Raw genomic sequence first — 16,632 nt, forward strand, 5'->3', positions numbered from 1 at the left:
GCCGATGACGTTGGCCAGCCTTTGCCGTTCCGTGGAGGTTGGTGGAGGGAGTGCGGTGGTGCTGGCCACTTGGAAGGCGGGCTCGGAACTACCTACCTGTCTCCTTCCCAACCTATCGCCTTTGCCTGTCACTGTACATACCCACTCCCTTAATTTGTCAAACCCCAATTTAGCCCCAACTTATTTTTTTGTTGTTTTTATTTTTACTTCCCCACTATAAATCGTCCCCTAACCCCCTTTATCGTCCTTGTTCGGCTAACCTATCCTGTCACCTAGCCTACTCCCAACCCCTACGTTCCCTTCCCGGAGGGGAACAAGGGAGAGCTAGCGTCCTGTGTCGAGGCCCAACTCAAGCCTCAGAATGGCCTCCCCAGAGTTCGGCGATCTATAACCAAAGTGGGTCCAGCGGCCCACAACGACAGCGAGGGGATGGATGGTGCGGAGGGTACATCTCCTAATCTACCCTAACCATTTAACTGTTAAACTACCCCGGGGCTTTCAACAAGCGCCTCTCGCTTAAACTATTGGTTCTAACAACCCAGATTCCCGTCGCCTGTGTTGGTGTCCTTACAATTTCGGGCCTCGCCCCCCAATTTTCTCTCCGTGCCCTCACACGGTCTCATGGCTGGGACACGTGGCTCCCTTTGGCAGGCACGACCCTCTGCCGAATCTCCCGCTATGGCACCCCCGGGCACTACACTGCCTCCGAGCCTACCAGCTCCCTAACACCGGGGAGTGCCCCCCATGGCACCTCCCCTGAAACGCACACGTGGCAGGCTGGCTTCCCGGGCCCCTTTCCGAGGGTCACCCGTGCCCACAACACTGCCCACGCGGCTAATGGCGCCCCGGGCCCCCGCACCAAGCAGGCGCACCCGTGCCCACTACGCTATCCCGGCCCCCCATGGGCCCTTGGCCTACCACGGCCGACTAGCCTGGTGCCCGGGGTACCCACTCAGCGATACTCACCTTTCGCAGCCACGCTCTCAAGCCCGTCAACAGGGCTCCTGCACCCCTCCAAACGGGGATTAGCCTCAATGATCATGAGAGGTTAGGGATTAGCCCAGAACTACATGGCAGGACCTGGTCAATGACCTGAAGAGAGCTGGGACCACAGTATCAAAGAAAACCATAAGTAACACACTACGCCGTCATGGATTAAAATCCTGCAGCGCACGCAAGGTCCCTCTGCTCAAGCCAGCGCATGTCCAGGCCCGTCTGAAGTTTGCCAATGACCATCTGGATGATCCAGAGGAGGAATGGGAGAAGGTCATGTGGTCTGATGAGACCAAAATAGAGCTTTTTGGTTTAAACTCCACTCGCCGTGTTTGGAGGAAGAAGAAGGATGAGTACAACCCCAAGAACACCATCCCAACCGTGAAGCATGGTGGTGGAAATATCATTCTTTGGGAATGCTTTTCTGCAAAGGCGACAGGACGACTGCACCGTATTGAGGGAAGGATGGATGGGGCCTTGTATCGCGAGATCTTGGCCAACAACCTCCTTCCCTCAACAAGAGCATTGAAGATGGGGCGTGGCTGGGTCTTCCAGCATGACAACGACCCGAAACACACAGCCAGGGCAACTAAGGAGTGGCTCCGTAAGAAGCATCTCAAGGTCCTGGAGTGGCCGAGCCAGTCTCCAGACCTGAACCCAATGGAGAATCTTTGGAGGGAGCTGAAAGTCTGTGTTGCCCAGCGACAGCCCCGAAACTTGAAGGATCTGGAGAAGATCTGTATGGAGGAGTGGGCCAAAATCCCTGCTGCAGTCTGTGCAAACCTGGTGAAGAACTACAGGAAACGTCTGATCTCTGGAATTGCAAACAAAGGTTTCTGTACCAAATATTAAGTTCTGTTTTTCTGATGTATCAAATACTTATTTCATGCAATAAAATGCAAATTAATTATTTAAAAATCATACAATGTGATTTTCAGGATTTTTGTTTAAGATTCCATCTTTCACAGTTGAAGTGCACCTATGATGAAAACTACAGACCTCTACGTGCTTTGTAAGTGGGAAAACCTGCAAAATCGGCAGTGTATCAAATACTTGTTCTCCCCACTGTATAATATATATATATATATATATATATATATATATATATATATATATATATATATATATATATATATATATATATATATATATATATATATATATATATATATATATATATACATATATATATATATATACGTATATATATATATACGTATATATATATATATATATACGTATATATATATATATATATATATATATATATATATATATATATACGTATATATATATATATATATACGTATATATATATATATATATATATATATATATATATATATATATATATATATATATATATATATATATATATATATATATATATATATATATATATATATATATATATATATATATATATATATATATATATATATATATATATATATATATATATATATATATATATATATATATATATATATATATATATATATATATATATATATATATATATATATATATATATATATATATATATATATATATATATATATATATATATATATATATATATATATATATATATATATATATATATATATATATATATATATATATATATATATGTATATATACGTATATATATATGTATATATATATATATATATATATATATATATATATATATATATATATATATATATATATATATATATATATATATATACAGTAGACTAGGCGTAAGTCGTCAACATCGAGACCGAGAAAAAAGTCACGACTTAGACATGTGACGACTTGCGCGTATGCGAAATTCATGATGACTGTGGGGTGAAGGATGAAATCACGCGTGGCCTGGACACATACGTGTGAGAGGGCGCAACAGTCTCGAAGCCGGCTATTGTACCAAAAGGGAAACACAATCCTCGGGGCAAAAGTGGGGGTTCATTGGTGAGTTGGAAAGTGATCAAGCAAAGATGGAATTCATGAATCACTTTATCAAAAGTAAAGATAATGAACAACTGTAAGCCAACTCATATACCATTGGTGATGGTATATGACCATCGACAAATGTGGAATGAATGGCTGTTAGAATTCATTCATTGGAATGAATGTAGAATGAGTTTTCATATGGAATGAAAACTCGTGTACCATCGACAAATTTCATGACACACAGTCATCGTGATGACGACCACTCAATACCTATGTGAAAGTGAGTGTGGTGATGTACAAAACAAGGTAATATAAAACCATGATCGGACTTCAACACTAAGCTCTCACTCTCACTCAATCACCGCAGGTTGGTCGGTGGTCTTTCTGTCTTCTACCGACTCCTCTCCAGCCTTGCCCCCCCTGCTCTCTCTGCGATTTGTCCCAACCACATTTCCACAGGGCGCTCAAGGTCCGCCAACAACCCCCTTCTGGTAAAACTACCAAAATCACGAATCACTGCTCATCTTCACTCTTTCATTCCTCTTTTTTCCCGCCTTTGGAATAAACTTCCTCACTCTATTCTTTCCCATTCTTCCCTTCAGGCTTTCAAAACAGCTGTTCACCACCACCTTTTATCTTCCCCCATCCAAATCCTCGATCTTTTCTACCCCCGATAATCCACCCAAGCCCACTTCCTTCAATTCTCCTGCTTTCCTTCCTGAAAGTCCCTTTAATGTCCATCTTCCCCTCGCCATGTTCCCCGTCCCATCCCCATCCCTCTCCCTTCCACAGTTCACCTGTGTCTGTTCCCCAATGTTTTGTCCCTTCCACTCCCGCCCCTCTTGTCTCATGCCTCCTTGCTGTGAGTTGTGTGTTAGCTCTCATACGAGCCTCGACCAAGGTATACAAAAAAAAAAAAAAAAAAAAGCTCGATCGATCCTTTACTCCTTCGCCAGAGACTGCATTGCACAGCCTGTCTACCTCTTCAGATGCGTGTGGGACGGCGCGCTGACGGAGCTGAACGCAGCGCAGTTATAAATAGCCTATCACTGGCGGTGTACACCAATGAGCGCGCATCACGATTCCATGAAATCGGGCTTCTCACGAGGTCGAAGTTCCATGTGACGAGTTAGGCGTGGTGATTTACTTGAGTTTCCATTACGCGGGAACGGACAACATCTGATGACTTAGACGAAGTGACGACTTAGAGATGACGACTTACAGACTTTATTCAAAGGGATTTAACATTAGATAATTTCGGGACTTTTTGATGCTGCCGACTTTGTCGAATTGACGAGTTACATGCTGCCGACTTACACCTCGTCTACTATATATATATATATATATATATATATATATATATATATATATATATATATATATATATATATATATATATATATATATATATATATATATGAATATATATATTTATTGTTACGGTGCAGGAGTCCTGCCCCCGCCAACAATGCCCCCCGCCAACTGAACGCTCCTACGGAGCCGCAAGTCGAGTCGGCCTGACCGATCGCCCGGAATATAGATCGCCGCCCGGATAACTCCGAGTCGACGGGTCCTTGTACAAGAACCGAAATACGCCAATGGGCAGACCATGTACGGTAGGGTCGATTGCCAATCTTCAATGTACCTAAATACCCACGTGATCCAACTACTGGGGTATTCCACCCTCGACGGAACTCGTACGGAACAAACCGCTGAGGTGAGCCTGTCCCGTGCGCGATTCCGAGCGGCTTAATCGCCGAGAACTGTCGGTCCAAATGTCCCCATTTTACGGCAAACCAATGGCTTTCTTAATATCAACACACAAAATGCTCAGTCAATGAAAGAATCAACGCGACGAGCTGAAAACATTTAACAATTGGGGTATTTATTAATAATAATAATGGGGAACTAGGGATGCACATAAGAGCAGAACTATACCGACTATATGCAATGCAAACATTTACAACACACAAAGTACTTAACAATTTCCTACTTATTAGACGGGCCCACAGACACACGTTCGTACACACACACCCAAGAAATGGTGGCTGAGGCCTTTAATAACAGGCTCCAGCTCGGAAGACAGGTGAGCTGAAACCCAGGACCTATCTCGAACCTCTCCACCTCGTGTGGTCTTCAAGTTGTTCGGACCCGGGCTCCTGCGAGAGCGAGCTGGACCCAATCGCCGTGAGCCGCGATCCTTCCCGAGCTCCAGCGAATCCTCCCGCGCTTCTCAACACGTGCTTGGGAGACGAGGCGCCGATCCTTCACGTCGATGTGCCGCTTCCCCGAGGAACCACCTCCAAGATGAGGTCGATGAGTCGCCGGGAACCAAACGGAGAACAAAGAGCTTCACGAACCAAGAAGAATATGCCACCACTCGCAGCTCGAGCCAAGCGACCAGCTCAACTCTCTTCCAAACAAAGCAGCTCGAAGCAAACAGCTCTCGCGAGCCAAGCAGAAACCGAAGCTCACTGAACCACCAAAGCAGAAAGCCTTCAAAAAGCCTCCTCCCGAGCCAGGCCGCAGCCGAAGCTCTACCGAGCCAAGCAGGACCCAATGGGCTGCTGAACAACTACCCAGCAGAAGCAAAAAGCTCCCGAAAGCCTCACCCCTAAGCCAAGCAAAACAGGACCCGAAGGTCTGCTGAACGACCACTTCCCCACTCCGAACACGAACAAAGAAAGGATCTCCTCTTTATCCTTCTCCGCCCCCTCCCCCGCGCCCGGCGTGACTCATGCCCTCGTGATCCATCCCCCGCTCAACCACAGGTGGGAGGGAGTTGTTGACGTCATGAATCACGGAATGGAAGGGCTCTTCTTCCTCTTCGCAGAAGAGGGGGAGGGACGTCTCCATTGTTTGCTCCCCAACTATTACATCGATCCGCAGCGCATCTAATCGATTTCTAAACATTTAAACAATGGAAGGTGAGCTATCTAGGGAACAAGCACTTATCAACATAGCTGACTAAAGGAACCTGTATGTTGTGTGCAATCGAATTCCAAATTCGTAACAATATATAATATGCACCTGAGTATATTCATGCATTCACTTCCTTTTTACACCTTTCAAAAACACTTCTGCTTAAAAACCATGCATCACGAAATTAGATAGCTCATCTGTAAATAATTTCTTCTGGTTGACGTTTCAGTTCAGAAGAAACTACATGACTGCACTGTTCCACAGCGCGTGGATCCAGAATTACCCCGCACGTGCAAGGCGAAAGCCGGGGTTAAGCAGTTGGTTCACTTTGTTTGTCTGTCTGTCCACAAACATCAGTTGATGATCGAGGAACAAGTTGATTTCAATTGAATGTTATATTTTGAACACGAATCGGAAAACACACCTCCAGCTCGTTTAACATTACTTTGGCTCTCAATTTCTCTGGATTGCACATGCTCAGAGAGGAGGCAGATAATTGTTTTATTCTGTCTGCCTGTCTGGCAGTCAAACAAAATTGAAAATCATTCCAAACAGGAAACGTACTGTTTTTAAGGAGTCATGAATCACACAAACAGGCACGAATAACTAATTTAATTAAATAAGGTGGTGTAAAAGACACTGTATCAATGGTGGTTATCTTCTGAATTATTTTTTTCTCCAACCTTTAAATCTTTATTTTATTTATATTGAGTTGTATATTTGAACACTGCATAATTAAAATCACCTTATTGGCACTTTCAAAAACCTTTCCTTCACCAGTACTTGGACAAAATATGGCATTTTACATCATCTCGACCAATCACATTTGCTGCTCACAGACTCGACCCATGTCCTTTTGTCTCAAGACTGCGCAGGATAAGGTGTTCTGTGAACTCTCCAGTTTGCATATCTGTGATGTCACCACACAGGAAGTTGCCAGATATCTCCACAACCGAGTCACGCTTTGCTTGATGCACTCATTTATGTATTCATTCATTCATTCATTGATAATGTCGAATTTAAAAGTGCATGTTAACCTTGATGCATCCTCCAACATATGAAGTACTACTATTGAGAATACCTCTTCTCTTTATACCTCTGGTGTGACATCATTAAGCTATTGAAAATTAAGGCACCAATTCACATTAGCTTTTGTGCAGATGTGTTGTTGAGACAAAAATATTTGATCAGAGACTATTCAATAAATTGTGAATATTTTACTCTGGGTGTTCACCGAGGCTAAAGTCAATGATAAAGAGCCGTGCGTGCGTGCGTGCGTGCGCGCGTGTGCTCCATAACTCCAAAACCATGAAATTTAGTGGCCCAAAACTTTACATGCATGAATGAAAACTGGTTGTTTGGGTTAATTGAAACACCCCTTTTGAAGATGATTAATGGTTTATCTTCATGAAAGTTTATCCTTGGTCAGCCAAACTTCACCACGCAGTGGTCTTCGCTGTCATTTTGATTCAGCCAACGAAAAAGACTTTGCCTTGGAAACACAATGTACTCTCATGGACGAATTATCTCTGCATTACAACACCATTAGGTTACAACATTTAGACACGGAGAGAGAGAGAGGGGCGAGAGAGGAGGGAGAGAGGAGGGGCGAGACTAGGGGGGCAAGAGAGGGGGGAGAGAGAGAGAGGGGGGCGAGGGAGAGGGGGCGTCACAAATCTTCTTCTTCTTCGTTTGATATGACGTCACAATTGATGCTGGGGTCCTGAGTATGTTTCCCAGGTGTTTCCCAAGTAATGGCCATTTATGATACGGTTGGTCCTATCTAATTGAAACAATGCCCCAATCCAGTCATCGTTTATGAGAGCGAAGGAACGAAGCTGCACATACTGGCACGCACCAACGGGCCCGCACTAGTATTAAAAATTCCAAGAAGCTCCTGGTGTGGAACATAGATTTCTTGGGGTGTCCAAACTCTGGCATATGTTGGGACCTGGCAAAATTAGGTCATAGGTTACAAACACTAGGATAGGTCAAACTTCAATCATCTACGTTGAATTTTACTATTAATATTTATTGTTTAGGTCACATTTGATATTTAAATGTCCTTTAAACCATGCCCATGGTCAAACTGAGGACCAGTCTGCCCCCCCCCCCACCCCACACACGCACATAGGTAGGGCCTAATTTAGAAAAGGATACCTTTTCCTTACTCGGCATTGTTGCAAACATTAAAAAGTATCATCAGTCATCTTGTTACCTTGGTCACTCATGTTCTCACATACACCTCTGCATTCCCCACATGCTGGATTACAGAGCAGTCCTTGTTGCAGACACCCGCAGTGCTTGGTTTGGCAGCCAGATTTGCAGCGGCATCTAACTACTTTTACATCTAACTACCAGTTATTCTGGTGCGAAATCAAGTCACTTGCCACTGGAAATAATGTTTCTCCTTGCACCCTCCAACCCCATGTCTCTGAATTATGTTCTTCTCCTTTCCATCTCTGCACCTGATGATATACGCGCAAGGAGTGATACTTGGCAGCTGCCCGAGTTGGAGGTAGGGATTTTGGGTGGACCACTTGTTTTTTGGTGGCCAGAAGTTCAAGGTACTTTGATGGCGAAGTATGTCCAAGTTCCTTGTGACCCCGGGATTTTGCTTTGTATATGCACATCAGAGCTTTTTCACCTGCTTCTGCAATTCCTTCGTTTGATCTTCCCGGATCGTTGAAAACTTCAGCTGCCTTGACAAAAGATGGGCTGTTCTTTGCCAATGAAAGAACTACAGCTTTTCCATGACCAAACAACCTTGAAGTAGTATCACATCCGAGAACAGCATGAAGAAACAAGATGTTTCTGCAAACTTTCTCACCTCGAGTCTTTTGCAGCTTCTTGATATCAAGGTATCGGATGGGAGAATCTGCTTTATCCTGGGGCTGGAAGTATATATTCTTGTGCTTCTTAGTTGTGTAATGGATAAGCAAAACCAGGAGATCTGTGTTGCTGCCAACCAGTATGGTCCGACCTTTCTTGGCCACTACCAGTGCCGTCTTCACTATCAAAAGATCAGCATCTCCTTTTGCATGATGAACATCACAGCCGGCCATTTCAAGATGCTTTCCAAGGAGATTTATGAAACGTTGCTTATTCTCTTTGTTTGACAGGAATTCATCCTTTTTCATTTGAAGAGGCATGTTTTCATGAAACTGAACTCCTTGTGCCTGCTTGGTACCAATGCTTCTTCTGTGAGTCCCATCCTTTGGAGTTGGACCATTCTGGTAACCATCAAACACTATGATTGGGTTTCCATACCGTTTGAAATGAGCAACATAATTTTGGCAGATAGCATTGTATGTCTTTCCAGTTTCCCATGGTATCTTGTGCAGAAGAGCTCCACCATCAATGACAAATTGGAATGTTGCAATCTCCATGTGCGTCTTCATCAGAAGGATCCCCAGCAAGGTCCCAAAGAGTGTTAGCAAGCGCTGGCTTATTAGCTTTCAAGAGTTCGTTCCTTTTTTCAAACAGAGCAGGGGGATAGCCACAGAGTTCATAGCCAAATGCGTCCTGAATACTTTCCTTCTGTGAGCTGACCATCACAAGCCTCTGAAACAGGAGAAGAGGATCAATGCTAACATCCTCACCATCGATGGAGATTTTGGACTTCGAATCCATTGCAACTGCCTGGTCTTTCTTCTTAAATGTGAACTTCAAAACTTGTTTTCCCTCCATGTCCCCGAAGATTTTACTGCCAATATCCTCTGCTCTGTCAACATTCACATTGTCTGTTGCAATAACACCACTTGCTATATTTCTGAGAGTTTCAGCATTTCCGAAAGGAGACTTGTCCTCAATGAATGTGAGCAGCTTGTTCACATCATTGGCATCCCTCTTCTTACGTGCCATGGAAAGGTCCTTATGTTGCTCCTCGTTGCATGTATGCACCTATCTCTCATAGTTTCGGAGATAAAAAATAAGGGAAAAGTGGCTTTCCGGCCGACCTACTAACCACTGGCAAGAGGTGATCCAAGATGGTGGAATTGGCTTCAAGATCGTAACGCCACACCGCCTCCATACTATTATTCCTCCAAGGTTTACATTATATTTTCCTGAGAGAACACCTCAGAAAACATGGGAATAGACACCAAGTTGAATGGAATAGGGGAAGAAATGGCCAAATTACACAGTTTTTTAACACCGCATACTTGCCTGAAAAAGATTAAAAAGTCGCAATCATCCTAAAAACTCACCATGTTCCATACCTTCATTTACTTGGAATTTTTAGTCATTGATAAAGGCCCGGTCACACCTTGACGTTTTAGCCAACGTATGCCGATTTTTGAATTTTTTTTTCAAAAACGCTGGCACACGTTGAATACGTTATGGGTAAGTTTTGATAACATTGAGAGCACGCTGAAAAACACTGCCATACGTCGTTGTACATTGGCTTTAAACGTTGTACTTTTTGGTTGTCCTCAAATTTTTTCATGCTTGAAATTTCATGACGTATGCCGGTGTATGACTCACACGTTCCGCTACGCTGGCCACAAGTTGTATGCACGGTCTGCGATCGTTGACAGACGTCAACACATGCTACTTGTAAGTTAATCATAAGTTGAGACACGCCGAGGTAATGTTTAGTGCACCCGAAACTTATTTCTAACCTATGATTAACGTGTTGTTGGCACGTTACGCGATCGTTGCCACACGTCGATAGACGTTACTTTTAAGTTACTCATAGGCTGAAAGACGTCGGTATAATGGATCGTCCTTGCGTCAGCGTCCACGGCCACGGCCAGGACACTTATTTGCAGCATTCTTCAAACTTTTCTTCGGCATGACGAGGATGTTCAGACTTCGATGTCTAGCTTGGCTATGATTCCAATTGTCCATCGGCAGCGTCTATTTAAAATAGTTGAGTTTGAGCGTTTTAACACGTTCAGAAGAAACGCTTCAAATTTCAAAACCCCAGCGTCAAAAAACAAAGGCGAGTGACAGCAATTTAAATCGTTCATTGAAAACAATGAAAATAGTTGAGTGGTACCGTTTAAAAGTCGTTGAGTGTAAAAAAAAAATCCAATTGTTGAGCGCAAGCGTCTACTTTCAATAGTGGAGATGCAGCCATTTAAATCGTTGAGTTTATCATTTAAATCGTTAAATCGTTAAACGCAAGGACGATCCATCATAACCCACACCCTCCCCCTCACATCACCTACTACTGCCAACATGAACAAACTACAACTAATACTAATACTAATACTGATACTGATACTGATACTGATACTGTTACTGCTGACATGGACATTGACTCAAAAAGGACTCGAAAACACTGTTGGGTTCCCCTTTTATGAACACCATTTTTATATACCAATTCCCAAAACCGCTGGGAACACGTCTTTATATGGCAGTTGTAAGTTAGAAACACGTTCATTTATTTTTTTTGTCTACCGGAAGACGTCATTGGAATACGTCTACATACGTCGATGTGTGTTGGGACTACGTAAAGAATTGGTTCAAAGCACGTCAAACATAAGTTAGAAATAAGTTTCGCGTAAAAAAGACATTACCGCGACGTGTTTCGACTTATGAGTAGCTTATAAGTAGCCTTTGTGGACGTGTGTAAGCGTCCACATATCGTGTGTAAAACTTATCCCCATCGCATGCGGAACGTGTGTCATACGCCGAGTACGTTGTAAAATTTTGAACATGTTTAAAATTTCTTGACGTACTCTACTTACTACGACGTATGATAGCGTACTTTAGCGTTCTACTCACATATACCAAACTTACTCATACCGTATTTGACGTGCCCCAACGTTTTAGACACATTTTTCTTAGGTCGGCATACGCTGGCAAGATCGCCAAGATGTGACCGCGATGTTGACACTTCCATTTCTACGGCAGTTATGATTCGAATCGTTGTGCGTCAGCCTTTTAATAGGCTACATCACGACATCGTCGGCGATGCGTGCAACGTGCTATGCCTAAGTTAGACTATCGTTGGGCATCGGTTGTGTAGGCCGACAACAGGTTCAGCATTTGTTGGTATAAGTTATCTATAACACAACGAAACGTTCTGTGTCCGTTACCAATGCGTTATACATAAGACCAAGTCGCTATGAATACTTCCGAATCTTTTTTAAAAAACATCAAAAGTTCAACGTAAGCCAGCGTTTTGATACATTTTAATACGTTGCCATCGCTGGCTAAAACGTCAAGGTGTGACCGGGCCTTAAGGTAGAGCTAGAGGAACATAAAACAAGTGGTTTCATTTTTCTTGCAATTAGTGTGAGGTTTGCCCCCATTTTGGCTTATTTTGACTGGACCACATGGGAAGAAGATGTGAGAGCAGAATGTTTGGCCCCGCCTCTTCGGGGTCTGGGTCGGTGTCAAAAGGTCAAATGCAAAAAATGCAATTACAGGCCCATCTTAAAACATTTGTAAATGAAACTTTGTATGTACATTCAACATTGGGGGATGCATGAAATATTAAACATGTAATGTCTGGATTTGACCCCTGGTTCATGCCCCAGGGTGTGGGGGTACCGAGGGTCACAGGTCAAAACAATTTTTTTTTCAACTAAAAATTTGATATTGAGTCATTCGTGGTTGAACGTTTTTTTTCCATCTTTCAACTTTGCTTTCAATGAGAAGTGTGGGGATTTGCAATGGCACGCCATGGACTTCTCTCTAGTTATTCTTTATCTTGCTTGTGACTATTTTCCATGACCGCAATCGGCTTGTATTTGCAGGAAAATGAGGAGCAAATGGAAGTGCTGCCCGCCAGCGAGGGCCAACCCGGGAACCAAAAACGCATCACGACCCCGTACATGACAAAATACGAACGTGCTCGGGTTCTGGGAACGCGGGCCCTGCAGATTGCGTAAGCACATTCTCACAGTCACCTTGTACTTCTCATCTCTCTCCTCCTTACATGCCGTCATTCATGTCCACTTATGTTTTTGTTTTGTTTTTGTGAATGAGACACGTTTTTGTTTTTTTAAGAACGAGTTTTAAAATATTTGTGTTGCTCATATGAAGCTGCAGATTGTTTGTTCTTTGCTTTGAAAGTAAATTTGCTTTGTAAGCCTCCAGCATAGGGGAAGGATTATTGCTTTAGTTGGGTGTTGAAACAATTGGCGCCCCCAATTTTAATGGTATCACAAAGTTTCTTCTATCCCCAGTACGAAACCACCATTAAAAAAAAAATTCTTCCCACACTTGCAATTTCCAAACGATCAATTTCCGTGCTATATCTCGGATCCAGCTGGGACTTTCGGAATGAAATTTTGCCTCAATAATGTGAATCTAAAGTTTTTTTTTTGACCTTGACATAATTTTTAATGTCATGACCTAATTAGACATTTTAACATTTTTCACTGTAGCTCAACTAAAGTTTGTCCGATCAGAATGAAATTGACCTCTCTTGATCGCCTCAGCAAGCCACATTTAAGTTTAATTTCAACCATACCCCTTTGGGTTAAAGGTCAAGGTCTTACACCCCTTGGAGTAATAAACCACCATTTAGGTTTTTCTCCCTTTTTTCTGCCAACGTCCGAGGACTTTCAGAATGAAATTTTGCCTCAGTAATGTGAATACAAAGTGTGGGGTTGACAAAATTATTGTTACCCCTCACCAAACTTTTATGGTCATGACCCAATTTAGACATTTTAACGTTAAAAAAAAATTTTTTTAAACCGAAACGCGACTGAAGTTTGTCCGATCAGAATGAAATTGCCCTCTCGAGATCGACCAGAGGAAGTCACATTTACGCTTGATGTACATCGCACGCCTCCGGGTAAGCAACGGTCAAGGTCAACTGGCAGTCTGAGTTGTTTCTCTTGAACCATTTAATCAATCGACGTGAAACGTCGCAGTTATGATGTCGTAGTCTTGGGGAATATACTGTATGTTTTAAATTTCAAGCTGATCGGACACATGGTCTGGCACCCAGAATTATTTAATGTTTTGAATCTGTGTTCAGAGATTTAAATCATACTTATTGCATGCATGTACGATGATGGAATAATGTGAGTGGAGGCATATCTGGTGATGTCAGAACGTCAAAAAGTGCCCTTCTCGTTTTTGTCCGTATCCCCGACTCCATTCCACTCCCTCTTTGATACGCCCGATATTTTCTTCTTTGTTCCCTCCTCAGCATGTGTGCTCCAGTCATGGTAGAGCTCGAGGGAGAGACAGACCCGTTGCAAATTGCCATGAAGGAACTCAAGTAAGTGTTGCGATCACAAATGCTCCAGCAGTGGAATGGATGTTTCGGTTCCTCAAGTTATGTTTCTATTACCTCAAAACCCCTTTTCCCTCACTGATACCATCACTTTCCTTTTGCCTTTCCTTTCTTTCTTCTCAAGTTTAAGCTTCTGTGTGTCCTCCTCTTCCTCCCTTCTTTCCTGCATTTAGCCCCTTGCAGAATCTCACTTGTAGATAAGTTTGGAAATGGTACCTCTTGCAGACGCTCACCTGTATTCCACCTTGTCCACCTCACCAATTTTTCTATCCTATCAGAGCAAGGAAAATCCCAATCATAATTCGCCGATATCTACCTGATGGAAGCTTTGAAGATTGGGGCGTCGATGAACTCATAATTACAGACTGATAAACTTCACGTGGTCCACCACGGCCGGTACCCAACCTACTCAATCTCACATGTTACATTGTTTCCACGAATTCCAGACAGATTGTCCTCACACAGATTAAACGGCAGCAGGTTTAGTTACCATGACGAGGGCCCGAGCTGCGACAGATCGTATGCAGTATCATTCCAACTTTCCAGGCCGTCGGTGTCACCGTCACTTGCGGGACCTCATGAGATTTCTGGCTCGAGGCCGGGTACTCTGGTAGGTTGGTTTGTATCACGGCACACCAAACCGGTACAGTAATAAGGGAACCCCGGTGAAATTGTGTATCATTTGAGATTTGGTCTGATTTACAAGATGCCGAAGTGAATTTTGAAGTCTTTTTGAAAACGATTTTGGGGCAGGCTGGCATCCCAAGTTGGTTTGTACAAAAGGAGAAGTTGGAAAATGAATGTTAGGAAATCCAGTGGAACAGTCAAAATAAATAACAATTTTAACATTAAGATTACTGAATTCTAAATATGGGATCATTTTGTTTCAATAACCACGGACGTACATTCTGTTGTTCTGATGAAGAGTGTTCACATTGTCCTGAACATCGAGGTCGTTCAGGGTGCCTCGAATAGCCAGGTTTTTATCAATCCGCACCTTTCCACAAAATTATATATTTAATATCAGTTTAGATGTTTTAATTGTTCTGACTTGTTTGTCTGTACATCTTGATGCTTTACTCATTTTAATGGTTTTGAATAAAAGAAAGAAAAACGGAAGTTAATTTTTTTTATTTAATATTTTCTCTTTCGATGTCTTGACATTGATTGGTGTTTAAAAGTTTCTCGGAACCAGGTATTCTTTTGCACATCTTCTTCGTTCGTATGTAGCACAAGGCTGTGAGTCGCATAAATTGGCTGAAGGCACGGCTGTGCCGCTGATGCAGTGCCCCCTGCTGGTTCAGGCAACGATTGGTAATTTGTTCGGTGTTCCGGTGATAGCTCGCCTCCTGTTACAACGCTCTTCATAATCCACATATTGTTCCGTCGAAGCTAAACGAATGTGAAGCAGCATTCGCTTGGCTGGATGGACTTCAGGACCTCAACAGGACCAAATTAGGTGTTCAAGCTTTGTGTACGGAGAGTTCTCGGGGTCTCCGGTGTCGTCCTTTTTAGGTCATCTCTTTGAGCATGACCTAATAATATGGGTGTCGATGTCCTTCGATCCGTCCGTCCGTCCGTTCACAATGAAGTTGAAGCGGAAGATCTGGTCATTAGTGATCCTGAAAGAGGTCGATGAGACGCACATGATGGTTTGACTTTCAAGGTCACCGAAGGTCAAGGTCAAGGTCACGAGGCCTTTGAAGTTGCGAAAATGACGATTTTCAAATTCTATCTCCTCCGCCATTTCTCAAGCGATCTTGAATTTGATTGTATCAAATGAATCTATGGTACAATATCTAAATTTTGATCGCGACGGATTTTCAATATTCGCTTTCGTTTTCGTGTCACGTGACTTCAAAGTTGGCAAAAAATGCGAAAATGACTTTTCAAAATCTATCTCCTCCTACATTTCTCAAGCAATCTTGAATTTGATTGTGGCATTTGAATCTATGGGACAATATCTAAATTTGGTCAGGCCGGATTTTCGAATTTCGCTTTCGTTTTGTGTCACGTGACTTCAAAGTTTGCAAAAACTGCCCCACCTTCAGGAGGCTATTATATATTCTCTACTGGGCATGGTAAAAGTTAGTGAATGGTGTCATTGCATAGCAGCTGACCTTGTATATTATATTTATACATTTTCCGCCGAAAGTGCAAAAGTTTCAAAACCCGAAATGTAAACGTCAGCATTTATTTTCAAAATATAATTTCGTGCACGCGCGCCAAAATGCCGAGTCATCTTTAACCAAACTGCGCAGTTCGAGCTGCGCAGTAGTCTTCGGTCAAGACTGAACATTGAGAACTTGTGGTATTATTTCTCGCAGAGATGACGGTCACTCCCGCACGGGGGTAATTTTTATAATAGATTCCCGTGAGAGGTGATTTCCCAGAGGGCAGAATACAGTGTGTTGTGATGATGTAGAGAAGAATCTCCACCACCACCCCGTATGCTCCACTCGATGAGTTCGTAGTTTCACTCAGTTCTGCCCTGGGGCTTCACATCCACCCATTACTTGTGCCCTGATCACGTCACGTGGCATGGTGACCCTGCCCCTGCAGCTCCTGCCTTGCCA

At 42.9% G+C, this 16,632-nt stretch overlaps 1 protein-coding gene across 2 annotated transcripts in view; it reads left to right on the top strand.

The window, feature by feature from the left end:
- The window catches only part of POLR2F (RNA polymerase II, I and III subunit F), a 32,531-nt gene extending 17,356 nt beyond the window's left edge, over positions 1-15,175 (top strand). Inside the window, exons 3-6 of one of the 2 annotated variants that reach the window (XM_085886381.1) lie at positions 3,299-3,422; positions 12,564-12,694; positions 13,970-14,041; positions 14,335-15,175. In XM_085886381.1, the coding sequence (XP_085742507.1) occupies positions 3,299-3,422; positions 12,564-12,694; positions 13,970-14,041; positions 14,335-14,425 (418 nt within the window). In that variant the 3' untranslated portion in view covers positions 14,426-15,175. The remainder of the gene's footprint in view (positions 1-3,298; positions 3,423-12,563; positions 12,695-13,969; positions 14,042-14,334) is intronic. The other variant, XM_085886382.1, reaches the window with a different exon arrangement.
- Positions 15,176-16,632: the final 1,457 nt, after the last annotated feature.

The sequence above is a fragment of the Eptatretus burgeri genome, chromosome 6 (genome assembly GCF_056783735.1).
Source record: "Eptatretus burgeri isolate ZD-2024b chromosome 6, Ebu_testis_v1, whole genome shotgun sequence".
In the NCBI taxonomy this organism is placed as follows: domain Eukaryota; kingdom Metazoa; phylum Chordata; class Myxini; order Myxiniformes; family Myxinidae; genus Eptatretus; species Eptatretus burgeri.